Source organism: Galleria mellonella, unplaced genomic scaffold (genome assembly GCF_026898425.1).
Source record: "Galleria mellonella isolate WM207_F2 unplaced genomic scaffold, CSIRO_AGI_GalMel_v1 utg2411, whole genome shotgun sequence".
Lineage (NCBI taxonomy): Eukaryota > Metazoa > Arthropoda > Insecta > Lepidoptera > Pyralidae > Galleria > Galleria mellonella.
In genome coordinates, this window is record NW_026442049.1 from 291,834 (window position 1) to 310,638 (window position 18,805).

An 18,805-nucleotide genomic window follows, 5' to 3' on the forward strand; every position below is an offset into this window, starting at 1 on the left:
GTCCCATTCGTGTTTTAACCTTAAAGCAGTTGTGTTTGCATGGTTGTGTTTCGATTTGAAGTGTGGGATATGGCGTGAATTTACAGGGTGCAAAGGAATAACACCTGAGTCCTAAGGATTGGCAACGTATGGGGTATCATGGGCGAAACAGTATACTCTGTTATGTCCTTGGTACCGCTCATGTCTATAGGCGACGATTACCACTTCTAAGTTGTATCAAAACAAAATTATTTTTTTATTTTTTTAGATAATAAACTTCAAAGTAAGTAAATAAATATTCATATTTTTTGGGAAAATACTCATTGGTTTTTTAAATAATAATTCAATTCAATGGATTCAATCACTACACAATTTGTTTATATTGCTCTGTGTTTTTATGTAAGTGTAATGAAAGAAAATTTTAACATATTGTATTACATAATTTATAAAACGAGTTGAAATATGTTTTGTTTTAAACAATTGTATGAAATATTTTGTTTAATTTAATAAAATATTGTACCGTGACTAACTAAACATATTTTATTGATTTGATATATTGTTTATTTATATAACCATTAAGCTTTAATACATCTAGAAAGTATAAATGGCGGACTTTACTCCATATGTGGTTAAGTTCGTAATAATGATGAGACAACAATACCTGTGGGGTTCATCATCATCATCATCATCAGCCATTATCCGGTCACTGCTGAACATATAAACTTTACCCATAGACTGCCATAAGCAACAGCCTTAGCCACTTGCATCCATTGACTTCCTGCAATGCATTTGAAGCCGTCATTCCAGTGGGGGGTCGTCCTACATTGCGTTTGCCTGTACGAGGTCGCCACTCAAAAACTTGTACAGCAGTCATTCATTAAATATCTTTATTATTTATTTCTATTACAGTATAACCGGATAATAAATGATATGCTAGCAGTCTATAATACAGCCGAGATCTGTGCCTACAATGAGCCATTCAAGTGCGGGCTGCATTTACAACCTGAACTCCAATTCATCATGTCCCACTCTAGGGATTGGGACGAGCTGTCCCACGTGTGGACCGAATGGAGACGAAACACAGGGAGACGTATCAGAGATCTGTACGAGCAGCTCGTGGATTTAACTAATCAAGCAGCTAGATTAAACAGTAAGTATTTATTTATTAACTAGCTGTATTCCGCTGCTTTGTCTACATAAATCAGTATATAAATTATTTTATATGTAAATTTTTTATATGAATATGATCAATACATTACATATAAGTCATTATAAATTTTACATTTTATTCACATAACATACTCGGTTAAGATCCACAGCTAAGTGGAGTTTATGTTTTATTGCTATTAAATTTTTAACAGGCGCTTTAATTTTTTTTTTTCCAGATTTCACGGACGCTTCTGCTTATTGGATGTTCCCTTATGAATCTGGAAATTTAAGGCAAGAAGTAGAAGAGGTTTGGGAGCAGGTATTGAATTTAATCATTAATTAGAATGTAAAACACTAACAATGTAACTTAATTCCAAATATATGTTTGGAGTAAGGTCATTTCCAAAGACGGATAAGGAGTGATCATATCTTAAGAATATGGACTTTTGTATTTTTGTGTTGACCATCCTGTGTGAAGTAATATTACTATTACTTATACGAGGGGAGCGTCATTTAGTGTAGAGAAGGTGATCTCTAGATAAGTGAGGCGCATAAAGCAATGTTGCTAAATTAATTCATTGGTGGTTCTTTTCGTCTAATCTATTTTTTTTTCTGAAATCCTATTATATATTCTTTATTGCACTAAAACATACTGTAACAATAAGTTAATAACAATGTTAGCAAAGGCGAACTTATCTCTAAAAGAGATTTCTTCTAGTCAACCTAACGCAGTAGCATAAGAAGTAGTGAGTGAATTCTGACTTGTTAAAATGTTCACCTACTTGAGTTCAAATTCTTCCTCCAGTGTTTTCTGATATAACTAACTTTCTCTGATTTCAGGTGAAACCATTGTATGACCTGCTTCACGCGTACGTCCGTCGTCGCCTCAGGGAAGCGTACGGTCCCGAAAGGATATCCCGATCCGCACCAATACCCGCGCACATCCTCGGCGATATGTGGGGCCAAAGCTGGTCTGGAATCGTGCCGTTCACTCTGCCGTACCCTGGGAAAACCCTCGTCGATGTTACCCCGGAGATGATACAACAGGTACTGATATATTACGCGTGCTGTATTTTCCTACACAAAGCGATTTATCGCATTAAATTAAATCGTAAACGAGCCATCTTTTGGTGGAAATTTGAGTATGATAATGTACACTGTACTCATAATATCTGTCGTTCCAACTTGAAAATCGACGATTGCTCAGTGTAAGCCGACATACACTCATTTAACTTATATACATTGGCTCCAGCCAAGCAGTTTACCTAATCACTAACATCCTTAGCAACTTCTGTGTCCTTTTTAAACTATCGCAACAAACTATTATTATGCGTAACACTTATACAGCAAAAAGAGAATTGTTTCTTATAATGTATATATAGAATAATAACAAATAGATCTAATAGCTATTAACTAAATAAAAAAAAATTAGTTTTCCCATTATCACATCACATATTTTTACCATACGAAGATTTTGTACAAAAGTTGTCTATTTGGGTATTCTACTCATGTCTCGAGCGTCGTAAGCGGCGTCTAAGGGAATTTAGTAGTCGAGGAATAGACAGCAGCATCCCACTGATCATAAAAACCTAACTGTTGTTGCCCGACTGCTAAGTGCGGCGACTACTTTCAAAACTCCCCTTATGGGGAAGGTCTGTTCCATACCATACCATATCAGCCGTTAATTGGCCATTGTTGAACATAGAGCTCCCTCTATTGGGAGCTTTTGTCGGTAATTACTACGCTTGGCAGACGGATTTTTTTTTATGGGTGAAAATATTATGGTAACCCCGCCTGCGCTAACGGGATATGTTGGCGGAGAACCAGTGAAGGGTGATAGATGAGAATGAAAATAATAGTTTCTAGGGAGAACCGCGAGGAGGTCGACCTGATTGGGTATATTGCTAGCAATGGGATTCTCAGTCTCCATTACTAACAATCCCTTTCCCCCCTGCAGACGGGTTTAGGTCTAGGGGATATTTTTAGAGGTACGCTGCTGTTCATTCCTCGACCATTAAGTTCTTTTAGTCGATTCTTACAACGGGAAAGGAAGCGGTGGCCTATTCTGTGCTGGGATCACATGGCAATTAATGGCAGTTTTAGTAGTGGACAATTAAGAGCTGATGTAATAATAATAATTACATTCGTGTTTCGGTAGTGAAATAGCTTTGTTTGATTCAGTTTGAAGGGCAGGATATGGCAGTGAAATCACAGAGTATGAAAGCATGGTACTGTAGTCCTCGAAAATGGTTAGGCATGAGGACCATGCTACCATGGATGTAGCAGAGTATTCTTGTTTATAGTCTTTCTGTCGATTGGGATTACACTTTGTTTGCTATTCTAACTTGCATACAAAAATTGCCGTTTCTTTTCCAGGGCTACACTCCATTGACCATTTTCCAACTGGCCGAGGAGTTCTTCGTATCAATGAACATGTCCGCCATGCCGCCAGATTTCTGGGCGCTGAGCGTGTTCGACCAGCCCCAAGACAGGCACATCCACTGTCAGCCTTCAGCCTGGGACTTTTGTAATCGTCATGATTTTCGGTAATGGTCAACAATCAAATTATATCTATTGTAATCTTTAGACCTATGTTCAGCAGTGAACAGTTGACAACTAATATTAAGATGATGATCATCATCTTTATAAGCGTTCACCAATTTCCCTCAAGTGCCAATGCTTTCCAATACCAACAAATGATATGATTTTGACAGCCTCCATAGGCATTTTTTTTCTTTTCAGTGGATTCTGGATTCAATTTCTTAGTTTTGGGTAAATTGGGATGGACTCTAGGTATTCGATATCTACGTCATGAGACCAAGACATCGATGATTTAGCATGTCTTATGAAATATACTATGTACTTTAGCATGAGGACTGGGTAATTGACCTGTTTTTGCGGTGCTCACCCTCTGTAATCAAGAATTTGAAATTAAAAACAAATTTGTCTGAATCACTGTAAAATCTTTAGAAATAAGAGTTTTATAGCGAATGTATAGACATAATTTGTATCAGTTATATTAGATACGGATGACATATGAACAGTCTTGCGTAGAATATTGAAGAAAAAGAATTAAAAAATTATGATCAATTAATTGATAGAAATAAAATGTTAACTCGTATATAGCAGAAGTATACCAAAATCAAAGTTTGAAAGGTCAGGATAAAATAATCAAAGGTATGTTGAGGCTTTTGTAAACTCCGTTATAGTCGTCCTTGTTTAGAAAATTACTTATAAAGCCTTTTTACTCAGATTTGATAGTATTTAATGGGGAAGAAATGATCTAGACTGACGATCCCGTACGGGCAAACGCAGTGTAGGACAATCCCCCACTAGATGGAGTGACGACCTGAAAAGTAATGCAGTGGCTCAGAACTGTTTCTTATGGCAGATAGATTTACCAGAGGGAGACTTTCTACAAAAATGGGTACCTCTGTCCCATTCGTGTTTCAATCGTGAAGCAGTTGTGTTTGCATGGCTGTGTTTCGATTTGAAGAGTGGGATATGGCGTGAATTTACTGGGTACAGAGGAATAACACCTGAGTCCTCAGGAATGGCAACGCATGGGGGGTATCATGGGCGAAACAGTATACTCTGTTATATCCATGGTACTGCTCATGTCTATAGGCGACGGTTACCACTTTCCATCAGGTGGGCCGTCAGCTTGTTTGCCATTCTAAGTTGTATAAAAAAGAAGTCTATGGGGGAGGCTTATATCCAGCAGTGGACGGATAATGACTGAAATAATGATGATGATGTAAAAATTTGACAATTGGACTTCTAATACTTACTTTTTACTTCATATTTTCAGAATCAAGATGTGCACCCACGCAGACATGAAAGACTTGGTGACAGCGCATCACGAAATGGCGCATATCGAATATTTCCTGGCGTACAGAAACCAACCTAAAGTCTTCAGGGATGGAGCTAACCCTGGTAAGTGGAGTCACCTAGATCCGAGAGTCTTTACAAAGTTCGTCAATCAGTACGGATAACTCCATACTCGTCTTTTGCAGCCAAGCAGTTGTGCTTCTAAGGTTCTTTAATTTGATGGGTGGATGGTGGTGGCGGTCTTTGGGGATAGTAACACATAAGATGCATCTTGAGCGTCACAGTATACACAGTAATGTCTATACTACTGTATGCATTATAAACGACTGCTACCACTTTTATTGAGCTCCCAGCTTGTTTGTTATTATTAATTAGATAAAGAAATAGTGTCTAGAGTATAAAGTAAGAGATTCTTTGAAAAGGACGTATTAAGGTATCTTCGAGGTCGGACGCGTACGTGATAACCCTGCTCTCTTAACGAATGAATATATTTGTTGATATGAACTAGAATGAGATATATGGCGTTGCTATTTCATTCTAGCTCATGGTTCCCTAGCGATAACGATTCTTTTGATGGATTCGTTTGCCTTTTGTATACCATAGAATCTCTGGCATAGGTTTGTTCAGGCTGTAGCAACGGTTCACCTTCAAACTGGTTGCACGCTTGTTTACCAACTTTGTGATTTTTATAAAAAAAAAAGTAATAATATATGTACAGTATCAACACTCTTTAATTAATGCAATAATAACGTAAATCAAAATGTGTGAACAGTTAATAATAATATTGATGTATACACTGCCATCTTTTGAGTGTCCATCGAACTAGCCGAGTTGCATAGATCCGTATCACATGAGCAGTAAGTGACGAATAAGTCGCCAGTACTTGCCTGTCGATGGCACGATTTTTCACTTTGCTCCTCATCAGGTATGTAACCACATTGGCGTACCACTCGTACTTTGCCGTAAACTGAAAATACAATCACGAATAAATATATATAAATATGAATGTGGAATGGTAACCCTGCCTGAGCTAACGGTGTTCGCTGGCGGGGCACCAGTGAGGGATAACAAGTGAGGATGAAGTCAGATCAGTTGGCCTGTCTAAGTGATTTTAATAGGAATTACTTAATTTACTAGATTTTCTAGGAATAACTAGAATAGAAATAGGAGCCGTGTTAGCCTCATTATAGAATAGGCCACACCTACATTTCCTGTGGGTGTCGTAAGAGGCGACTAAGGGTCATACGGTGAAAATATGAAAATAAGTTATTTATATCAATCAAATTAATGTAAACAGTTAATGGAGTCTCGTTAGTCAGGGGCAATAAAGCACTAGGTTTTTTTTAATAGATGATAATGGAATGATAACCCCCTGCGCCCTGCGCCTGCGCTTATGGTATTTGCTGGCGGAGCATCAGTAAGGGATGATGGGTGAGAATGAAAGACAAGTCAGTTAGCCCATCATAATGAATAAAATACACTTGGAATTCAGTACAATGGCCAACCTGACAGGGTATATTGCTAGCAATGGGACTGGTAGCCCGCATTACTTATAATTCCTTCCCCCCCAAAGCACTAGCTTATGTCTTAATCATTTTAAACTGACAACTGGTTTTTTTATGCACGTTACAAAGATATAAATACTAGCTGTATCCCGTGGCTTCACTTGTATGAATTAGGATATAAAGTATCCTATATGTTAAGTTAGAATATGACCTATCGTGTGCCAAATTTCATTCAAATACAGCCTTTTTTATCTTTTTTATTTAGAGGCTTTTATCCTATAAGGATATGTCAGCCTCATCATACCCTAATTTTATAAATGACCTCACATACTTAAAAAATACAGCCTGTATTTAAATGAAATTTGGCACACGACAAATTTTTACATTTATATTTATATATTTGTAGAATTCAGCTGTTGATATTCGGAAGTGTGACTTACTTTCCATTTTGATTGTGCGGCATAAAGTCGGCTCTATTGGAGCGATGTGTTCCAACGGATCTCGTAAGGAACAGTTGACAATTCCCAGGCTGAATGAGTCGAACTCCTCGCCGCAGCGGGGGTCGTACGCACTGTTGCAGTCGTAGCAAAGGATTGAGGATGCTGAAAACATTCATTTTATGAAACTTATAATTCAAAATTGTGTTTCACAAAAAATGTAACTTCAATAATGCCAAAATTAGGTAATAAAATCAATACACGAAGTTTTTGGTGTAACATAGAATAACTTAAGATTAAGGGAGACTTTGTACAAAAGTCGATTGCATGGGTACCTCCGTCCCATTCGTGTTTCAACCGTGAAGCAGTTGTGTTTGCATGGCTGTGTTTCGGTTTGAAGGGTGGGATGTGGCGTGAATTTACAGGGTACAGAGGAATAACATCTAAGTCCTCAGGAATGGCAACGCATGGGGGGTATCATGTGCGAAACAGTATACTCTGTTATGTCCATGGTACTGCTCATGTTTATAAGCGACGGTTACCACTTTCCATCAGGTGGGCCGTCAGCTTGTTTGCCATTCTAAGTTGTATAAAAAAAAAGCTCATTAAAAGAATTCACTTTTTGATTCAGAATTGGCGAAAATATCGCTTTATACATGTACAATACAAAATTCAGGTAAATTGATATTTTTAATTCGCCCGAATTTTTTTTATTATATTTACTTACATGACAAGTATTATTACATATTGAAGATGCATTATCTAAACTAATATTTTCTACTCCTTTAGTCAAGTTACACCCTAAGATGTTGTTATTAATTTGTAAAGGACGTTTAAATAAAAAATAGTGAAACATTATTGTCACGACTATAGAGTATTGTATGGTAACTGTTGCTGTAGTGGGGGGAAAGGAATTGTTAGTAATGGAGACTGAGAATCCCATTGCTAGCAATATACCCAACCAGGTCGACCTCTTCGCGGTTCTCCCTGGAAACTATCATGGTTAATTCCTGATGAATTCATCATGATGGGCTAACTGGCCTGTTTTCATTCTCATCTATCACCCTTCACTGGTGCTCCGCCAGCGTATCCCGTTAGCGCAGGCGGGGTTACCATACCATTTTCACCCATCAAAAAAAAAACTGTTGCTGTAGTGGATTGTAACTGATATTTTTGTAAGTTTGTTTGCGTGAAAGAATCCGAAATGAGGATATCCGCAAAAGAACCAAAGTCACCGATATAGTTCCAAGGATAGGCAAGCTGAAATGGTAATAGGTTGGTCACAGCTCGAAGAGCCGACAACCGACGCGGAAGAATGATCTTAAGTGACGACCCCGTACAGGCAAACGCAGTGTAGGACGACCCTCACTAGATGGAGCGATTACCTTAAATGGATTGCAGGGAATCAGTGGATGCAGTGGCTCAGGATCGTTCCTTATGGCAATCTATGTGGGAGATCTATGTTCAGCAGTGGACAGAAAATGGCTGAGATGACGATAATTCATTTTATACATTCTATTGTTTGTAACAACATTTTGTGGTTTACAATTGATGTCAAGTTTAACAGTATGTTGTGGTAAATAATCCTGACATGTGTGTATATGGCTTCACGGGTCGATAAACTATATTTAGTTTGTTTGTAAGACGTGGCCTAAATACCTAAATTTTTTCCAATTCTCAATATTTGAGCGTAAATAAGTCCTCGATTGACAATACATCATCTTCATCATATATGCCTTTAACTGTCTACTGATGAACATAAGCCTCCCCTTTGGGGATTTTGTCAATAGTTGCCACACTTGGCTAGCGGATTGGCAATCGCAGCTAGGCTTTAGAGATGTTTTAAGAGGGACGCTGCTGCTCATCCCTTGTTCTCCCTTAGCTGCCCCTTACGACACACACGGGAAAGGAAGGGTTGGCTTATTCTATGCCTGGACAACACGACTGACAATAGACTGCCCTAAATTCTGTGAGTCTTAATTCTTCTTTTCTTTCATTTAAGAGTTTCCTCTTGTCGGTGCAACTAATTCATGCATCTTCCTCCAGCCAGCTCTATCCCAGGCCATATCCTTTATCTCCCAATACGACATGACGCCTAGTGTTTCCTTTATCTGTCCCATGTAGTTATTCCTCGATCTTCCTCTTCCTCTTTTGCCCTCTATTTTTCCTTCTACTATGCTCTTAAAAAAATCGTCATGTCGTATAAGGTGGTGGCCCAGCATTTTGCCTCTTTTATTCTTTCTTAATTCAACCAATGTTATCTTCTCGTTCACTCTTTTTAGGTCTTAATATGAGTAAATAAATACAGCGAGAAAAAGATGCGAAATATTTTAAATTTAAAAAATAATAACACTTGACGTAACTTAATCAACTTAAGGTGTAACAGCAGTAATTACTCGTGTAGACATCACAGTATAGTTTTTATTTATTTATTTAAGGCAAACAAACAGCTAAAATAATACATAATTATATACTTAAATAGTAATTTGGTAGCCACTAGCACAAAATAAAATACAAGTAAACGAAACACAAAATTAGGCAATACTAAAATTAAACAAATATAAACAAAATTAAACAAACAAATACTATTGAAAATCACAGCAACATTGTCAATAATAATGCTCAGAAGTTAATAAAACATTTTTTCAAAAAAACACATTATATGAAAATAATACCTGTATAATCATTAAAAAAAAATGATAATAATTTTGAATAATAAATATATTTTATATATTTATTATATAAAATATATTTTTATATATTTTTTCAGTCCACTGCTGAAATTAGGCCCTTCTTAAAAAAGTGGGAAGGAGGTTCCAGTAGCGACCATCCTTGCGAGGCGAATAGTAACCGCAGTTTGATTTAAGAGGAACGCTGTTTTCCATCTCTCTACCATTTTTATTTTTTGAAAATGGAATGGTAACCCCGCCTTTTACAACACCCACAGGAAGGGTGAGATGAGAATGAAAACAATAGCCCATCATGATGAATTTATCAGGAATTAACCAAAGTTTTAAATGGTTATAAATTAATTCTCTCCATTACTAACAATCCCTTTCCCCCCATCTCTCTACCATTAAAATCCCTTAGTCACCTTTTAATTGTAATTCAGTAATCCATTCTATACTGGGTATAAATGTAAATTGAGTTAAATTTATAAACCTTTTTTTTATACGACTTATAATGGCAAACAATGTCATACCAGATGGAAAGACTTTGTACAAAAGTCGATTGCTTGAGCTGTCCCATGGACGTGTTTCAACAGCAGTTGTGTTTGCATGGCTGTGTTGCCATTCTTGAGGACTCTTCTGTATGGCGTAAATTCACATGGGTATAACACCTGAAACACAGTCCTGGAAACACAACTGCTTCACGGTAGAAACACGAATGGACGAAACAGTATACTCTGTTATGTGCATTTACTGCTCATGTCTCTCGACGGTTAAACTTTCCATCATAGCTTTTCCATTCTAAGTTGTATAAAAAAAAACTAATCATTATGAAATTTGATACATATGTACTGTATGAAATGGAAAAGGATATAGGTTACTTTTCACCTCGGTTAATAGTTACAAGTAAAAGTAATAAACAAAAAGACAAAAAAGCTCTGTCAAATAACCGAAAAACCTAGTTTGTTTCCAATTGCCAACCCAAAATAAATTTTAATAGCACAATTTAAGTTCGAAAACAATTTATTAGCACAAAAATATTTAATTTTATTCAATCTATCGACTTACCATATTTAAGACAGCAGATCAAAGATATAACCAATGTAATAGGAACAATATTAAATATTGAAATCATAATGATAGTTTGAGTAAGTGGAACACCACTATAGTACCTCGTACACTACTAAACCGGATTTGTTAAGCAAGCGACGACTGTACAGTAATTAAATTAAAGATGCCCGCTGGCCAGTACTATATGTTATATATTAGTTGCTCGATTTCTTGAAAGAGAATTAAATTTATAAAAATTACACAATAAAACAAACTTCAATTTTTTTTTATGCAACTTAGAATGGCAAACATGCTGACGACCCACTTGATGGTAAGTGGTAACCGTCACCTATAGACATGAGCAGTATCATGGACATAACAGAGTATACTGTTTCGCCCATGATACCCCCCATGCGTTGCCATTCCTGAGGACTCAGGTGTTATTCCTCTGTACCCTGTAAATTCACGTTATATCACACCAAACACAGCCATGCAAACACAGCTGCTTTACAGTAGAAACACGAATGGGATAGAGGTACCCAAGCAATCGACTTTTGTACAAAGTCTCGCTTTGATAAAAATATTAAGATCAAATCAATAATTTTGATTTAGAAACTAAACTGCTTGACCGATTTTGATTAAATTTTTAAGGGATCAATCTATAAGTATATGTCCATGTGGTTCCGGCATGAAATAGGCCACCGCATGCTTTCTTGTGGGTCTCGTAAGAGGCAACTAAAGGAGCTTAATGGGAGAGGGGTAGGCAGCAGCGTCTCTTAAAACATCACCAAAAGTCTAAATTAAAACAAAAAGCAATTCAAATCATATTTATTCATTTGCTACATGGTACAATAAGAAGTTACATATACAAGTAGGTACATAACATGCAGCACCCCGTAGAGGTACGCAAAATTTAAATTGTATTTAGTCTCTTTTTTTTTATATACAACTTAGAATGGCAAACAAGTTGATGGTCCACCTGATGGAAAGTAGTAACCGTCGCCTATAGACATGAGCAGTACCATGGACATAACAGAGTATACTGTTTCGCACATGATACCCCCCATGCGTTGCTATTTCTGAGGACTCAGGTGTTATTCCTCTGTACCCTGTAAATTCACGCCGTATCCCACCCTTCAAACCGAAACACAGCCATGCAAACACAGCTGCTTCACGACTGCGGTTGTCAATCCGCCTGTCAATCGTGACAACTACTGGAAAAACTCCTCTTATAGGAAAAACTTATATTCAGCAATGGCAGTTAACGACTGAAATTAGAATCTAAAAGTATATCCTTTCAGATAGAAGAAGAATTTTCCAAATCGGTTTATAACTGACGGAGTTATGAGGTAACAAACATAACAAAAAAAAAAATACAACACTAAACCTAATTGTTTTTGATGTCGGTTGAAAGCTGTAACGATATTTAGATCTTTAGCCTATTTGGTGTTCTGTTAGATGAAAGATATGGGTTGTGGATTGATACTGTAAAAGTTTCCGATGGTGCATTCGAGAATCAATAAAACAACAAATCCAGTTAGAAATTCCATACCAACTGGCTGGCTGGGAAGTTAGGCGACATGGCCGCAGCTTACGTCAGTTACGACTTATTACGCGACAGCAATATGTACTTAGAACATGATTACATTACCTACAGTATTCTTGAAACGTAATTAAATAATTTATAGTGGTAGTCTCGTTTGTCCTATTGGTATATGCTGGCGGGGTACCAGGGAACGATAAGTAAAAACGACCAGAGGGAGACTTTGTACAAAAGTCGATTGCTTGGGCACCTCTGTCCTATTCGTGTTTCAACCGTGAAACAACTGTGTTTGTATGGTTGTGTTTCTGTTTGAAGGGTGGGATATGGCGTGAATTTACTGGGTACAGAGGAAAATCACCTGAGTCCTCAGGAATGGCAACGTATAGGGGGTATCATGGGCGAAACAGTATACTCTGTTATGTCCATGGTACTGCTCATGTCTATAGGCGACGGTTACCACTTTACATCAGGTAGACCGTCAGCTTGTTTGCCATTCTAAGTTGTATAAAAAAAAAATAAAAAAAAAAAACGAAAGGGCAGGTCAATTAACCCATCGTGATCAATATATCTGGAATTTAGCATGATGGTTTCCAGGGGGATCACGGGGAGGTCGACCTAATAGGGCATATTGTTAACAAAGGGGCCGATAGTCCGCATTAATAACAATTCTTTCTTCCAAGTGAGGGATTTTAGACGAGGATGACACCAAGATAGTTGGCCCATCGTAATGAATTCGCATGAATTAATTAAAATGATGTCCTAGGACACCGCGTCGAGGTCGACCAGACAGGGTATGTTGCTAGCAGTGGGGCTGTTAATCCTCGCTATTAACAATTCCATTACCCAAATAGAAATCAGTTGCCGAATGCATATAAGTGCATCACTTTCAAATAATTGCATGTATTTAGCTAAATAATTTTTTGTTGTGTGTGTAATTGACAGGATAAGATTAAGGAGAAAGAAAATTTTGAAATTAAAAAAAATTGTGGTATAAAATCTCCATATAGAAAAGTGAGTGAGTGAGATAGAAGGAAGATTCTTAAAAATATTTACAGAATTAAAAGAAGTGATAAATATATTCACATTAATTCCTTGATCCTGAAGTTAAAATACTCTATGCTATGCAAAACCAGATAATTAACTTTAACTCAGGCACGATACAATTTAGAAAAATCTTGAACTCACCCGTTCGAGAATCGAACCTAAGACGAGGCGAGTGTATTCATCACGATGGGCTGACTGACCTGCCTTTTTTCATTATTCACCTATCTATCACTAGTGCCCCGCCAGCGTATACCGATAGCGCAGGCGGGGTTATCATTCCATTATTCATCCATAAAAAAAAACCTAAGACGAGGTTTACGCGAATCGACGTGTCGACTACAAAACCACTGAGGTGGTCAGTAAATATTAGGAACGTTTCACACCGACTGCGATTATAAAGTCTGATCGCGTTCCCGCGCATTCAAGAAACACGTTAGATAACAGTTAAATAACCATTATCTCAACTAGAGTCACTTGATTTTACATAATTAAAGCCAAAACATCGTACGTTCCGATCTTGCGAAATATAGAACATGGTGCGTGTTGGGCAACGATTATAATACAATTTTCATCGCGTATGGCACGCGACAAATTAGTGTGCGCGTTTTATAATATTCCAATTTTAAAATATTCTAATAATGTAATAAGTATTTTGTTGGTAGTATCAAAAAAAGTAAAAGGAAAATAAATTAGATTTTATTTAGTAAATTATTTTTTATATACTACTATGGTGACAAACAAGCATACGACCCGTCTTATGGTAAACAGGGTTACCGTAGCCTATGGACATCTGTAACACCAGGAATAACATTCTTCGATCCTTAACAAATCATATTACGCCTTTTTTTAAAAACCCCATGCTGTGATTTCTAAGGAAAACCTCAGCAGGTAGAACATTCCACAAGCTGAGAGTTTGCGCGAGAAATCTTCACTGAAACCGCGCAGTGCGTTCCTTAACTCCTGAATTAAAAATACTAAATTTAATTCTACATTGCAAAAAATTAAAATGTATTCGAAAATCCTGAAAACTATATTATTAGCTAGTATTTTTATCGTATTATAAGAGAGCAGTCTTAATAAAAAAAATATTTTTATGCTTCATTGCAGTATAAAACAAATTTAAAATATATAAATTGATTTATATTACTTTTTAATCAAGATATAACAAGAAATAACACACAAAAGTGTTATTTCTTGTTATACCGTAAAAGTTGTTGTTTATATGTGTTATAATGCAATATACTGTTGGTGTTCCTTTAAATAAATAAATAAAGTATGACATTAATTTACTCAATTAAAATAAATCGCATCGTAATTGATCGGGTTTATTTTAGAAAACTCACGGAAATTAATACAAGTGATTACAGTGTAGTTACATAACTCACGCGCATCTCGGGCTCTATTCACTATGTGAGCTTAAAGTAACCATAAAATATACAACTAGAAGAGACACGAAAATAAATGTGAATATATTTTTTTAAATGATAATATTTCTTTATTGAAACTAAAACGTTTGGTTATAATAGAAATTTTAAGACAAATTCCTAAGGAGAATTATAATGGCGTCACAAAGCACGGAATTAAAAAAGGCAAAATTGGCAATTTTCCCGCGTATTTTATTTGTAAGATAAGGAAATTGTGTGATACGTACTCAGAAAAATTGTGTTTACCTGTCCATTAATAAATACGAGGAATATTGTTACAAATATATCGAACAGAAAAATTGACAGTTTTTAAATCATTTAATATTAAATGCCGATTTCTTTACGATAATAAAAATAATGAAAATTTATAATGTATATCATTTAATATTAAATTACACTTTTTATTATTTATTTGAATGTTTTATTATGAATTACAAATATAATATATATATATGTTTCGATAATTTTGAATGTAATTTTAACATTATATATTAATATTATGGAAATCAAAATACAGCATTGTTTAGAGAAAATTTTTAGGTTTTATGACTTGGTATTCATAAGGCTACCAAAAGACTATAGACATAACTGTGTACCTTTTATTAATATATATTTTATAAGTTTTGACTACAGAAATGTTACTCGTGTATATCGTATTACTGGTAAATCCCCCAATAGGAGGTCTATGTTCATCAGCGGACAGTTAATGGCTGAAATGATGATGATGATGATGATGAGGAACTCATACTTGAGTTAATATTTTTTTGTTATTATTACATTGGTTATATTATTATATCGTCACGGATGTATAATAGTACGCTCAATCTGCGTGTCACGTCTAGTACATACCCATTCTACATCTATGTTTAACACTTTACTTTTTATGCAGTTTGCGTGATTCATACAACCGGGTCAAGTTCAGTTATTCTGGGGTCCATTCGACCGTAATCGGTACGCATTTGGTGAATAACAAAATTTAGTCATTTATAATAAATATAAAGAATTCTATTAAGAATTTATTCAATAAAATAATTAATTTGAAGGTCGCTATTAAAAGTCTGGTAGCAGTATAAATAAAAAAATCCTATAAATAATATTGCCTATTGTCTACTGACGTGTGGTTCCAGCATAGAATGGACCACTCCTTTCTTTCGTGTGGGTGTCGTAAGAAGCGAATAAGGGAATTTAATTAAACCTCTTAAAACGTCACCAAAGTCGTTTTTAACCTGCCAGTCAAGCGTGCCAACTACTAGTAAAACTCCCAAAGGAGAAAAATTAATAAAATAGAAATAAAAGAAAATAATACAATCATCATCATCATCATATCAGCCTTTAACGGTCCACTGCTGAACATAAGCCTCCCCCTTGGGAGGTGTTGCTAGTAGTTGCCACGCTTGGCAGACGGATTGGCAACCGCAGTCAGGCTTTAGAGATGTTTTAAGAGAGACGCTACTGCCCATCCCTCGACCATTATGCTTCGCATTTATAATATTAATAGGATAGCTTATTATTTTATTATATAAATTTGTCTATATCAAAGTTTTATTGTGGACAAAAGAAAAATAAAATATTGTTTTTACTATTGAAAGGGTCCAGCGATTGGCTATCCCTTGACCTACCTTTGCCACCTCTTACGACACCCACGGGAAAGGAAGAGGTGGCCTATTCTTATTATTATTAGATATATTTTATTGTATTATTATTAAATAATACAATAAAAATAAGTAATATTACTCTTCACAGGTTAATACCAAAATTATTGGCTTCTTTTTAAAGTCTACCGGCTAACTGGCTTGCTTTCATTCTCACCTATCATCACACCAGTGGCCCCGAATTAAAATTCAAATCATTTGTATTAAAATAGGCTTGTTTACAAGCACTTTTAGATCGTAATTCTTTGTAATCTACTGCAGGGTTCGGAAGGTTGTTATCTGTTGAGAAGAGCCCGCATGAAACTCAACAGTTACTCTTTTAAATCTCTGTTAACATTATGTGTATTTAGTTAAATGTACTGTCTTATATAACATGGTAGTTAAAAACTCGTGCATGACCCGTCCGCCCCGTTAGCATATTCCGAGGGCACATGTGGGTTACTATTTTATTCACTGACGGTGAGCCGCATGCTCGTTTGCCCCTTGTGTTATAAAAAAAATATATATACCAATAAAAAAATATAAATAATCCGTTATTGAATGCTCGAAGCCAATATAAAATTACCTCGTTACAATGTTCGGTTCACTTATCAACCGATAGGTATCGGGTTTGTTTCCGCAAACACTTTCTCCGCGCTCGCGTTTGGATCTGTGTATCTCGGATCAGTGTATTGAATTGTTTCAACGTGCCGCTTTTAAATGCATTTAGATTCGATACACTTCGATCTTTAATTGTTTCCCGTCTACAGAAATGATTTATAGCAATATTTTTAATAGTCTCCGAAAATTGACAAGTTGCATAAAAAAAATTTACAGGTATTAGTATTTAGGTACAAAGGAATAACACCTGAGTCCTCAGGAATGGCAACGCATAGAGGGTATCATGGGCGAAACAGTATTCTGTTATGTCCATGGTATTGCTCATGTTTATAAGTGACGGTTACTACTTTCCATCAGGTGGGCCGTCAGCTTGTTTGCCATTCTAAGTTGAATAAAAAAATGTTTTGTTTTTTTTTTTAATTATATTTAGTATATGTATATGATAAAGATAGTTTTTATCTGCGACTTTGCATGAATGAGATGTATTCATTGAGTGAAATAAGAAGTAGCTTATGTACATTTTCCTAATAGTATTTATATTGCAAATTCCATGACGATTAGCTGAGCTATTAAGGCCCAAAAGATTTTTTTTTATGCAACTTAGAATAGCAAACAACCTACAACTACCTTTGGTTGATATCAAATATACACAAAAAGTATACTCTATTACCTCTATGGTAGTATTCATACTCGTAAAGGTGACTGTTGACAGTTACTGTTCGTTTCTGTGACCCTTTATATATGTGAGGGAAGGCCACATCCGGGTCTTCGGGACTTCATCGCTCATCCCCCAAGACAATTAGTATGATGCAACATCCAAGGTCCCTCTCATTAGTTATGGAGTCATATCTATATTTATGCATATAGTCCAATAAGGAAATTGTTAGTGTAGCCCTCGTATGGTATTTGTTGTCATACAAACTAGCCCATGCAATCATAAGCATTTGACAGTATTTCGTAAAACAAACAAATCCGAAATGCTACGACTAATATAGGTGAATGTAACGACGAAAGGAAAAATTTTAAAACAATAGAATAACGAAACATGTATTAGTACTGCTTCAATTTGGAGCATTGCTACGAACAATGCATTCTTTTTTTGTTTGATTTTATCTGACGTAAAGCCAAGGGAGCGTGCTTTTTTTATTGTGATAAACTTACTAATGTTTCTATTATTTAAAATGTAAAATTAAGTGGGTTTTATAATAAAAAATACAACGAATTCAATTGTGTAAAAATTGACAAAGGACAGGTACAGCAGTAAACTTTATAGGTTATAGAAAGAACTATTAAAATCGGTTAAGAATTAGTGAAGATATTATATCTATTCGTTTGTGTGCACATACATAAAACACACACACACACACACATACACACACATACACACACACACACATACATACACACGATCTATTTTTTTATTTATTCTTTTTTAACCACATTACAAAAAATAATTAGTACAATAGGAGGACAAATATGCATTTGATATTCTTTTTGAATTTATACAAAATTCTGTTGAATTATAATAAATTTGCAAATTTATTTTAGATTTTTTTTTTATACGACTAAGAATGACAATAGGTATATTGCTAGTCACGGGTTTGTTAGACTTCATTACCAACAATCCCTTTCCTCTCACCCCCGATGTCCGGGCATTATGCATAATGTCCAATTAACCGAAATAAAACTTTATATGAAGTCGCTTGGTTAATATACGAGTAATAATAGTGGACTGGAGGGAAAGGGATTGTTAGCCATGGAGTATGACAGCCCCTATCAGGTCGACCTCCACGTGGTTCCCCCACCCATCCCATCCATCGTGAAACCATCGTGAACAATTCTTGTTGAATTCGTCACGATGGGCTAACTGACCTGCTTCATCTTCATCTGTCATCCTTCACTGGTGCCCCTCCGGTGTATAC

At 35.9% G+C, this 18,805-nt stretch overlaps 2 protein-coding genes across 2 annotated transcripts in view; one reads left to right on the forward strand and one right to left on the reverse strand.

Moving 5' to 3' along the window:
* The window catches only part of LOC113522924 (angiotensin-converting enzyme-like), a 240,775-nt gene that overhangs the window by 24,051 nt on the left and 197,919 nt on the right, over positions 1-18,805 (forward strand). The window contains exons 3-7 of the mRNA XM_052894822.1: positions 889-1,129; positions 1,365-1,447; positions 1,969-2,175; positions 3,505-3,674; positions 4,940-5,064. Coding sequence (XP_052750782.1) covers positions 889-1,129; positions 1,365-1,447; positions 1,969-2,175; positions 3,505-3,674; positions 4,940-5,064 — 826 coding nt within the window. The remainder of the gene's footprint in view (positions 1-888; positions 1,130-1,364; positions 1,448-1,968; positions 2,176-3,504; positions 3,675-4,939; positions 5,065-18,805) is intronic.
* Positions 5,673-10,778, reverse strand: LOC116413066 (uncharacterized). Its single transcript, XM_031909914.2, has 3 exons — positions 10,639-10,778; positions 6,905-7,066; positions 5,673-5,926 (listed from the first exon to the last, which is right to left on the reverse strand). Exons 1-3 carry the CDS (start codon positions 10,703-10,705, stop codon positions 5,715-5,717), a joined length of 441 nt encoding a protein of 146 aa, XP_031765774.1. The 5' UTR covers positions 10,706-10,778; the 3' UTR covers positions 5,673-5,714.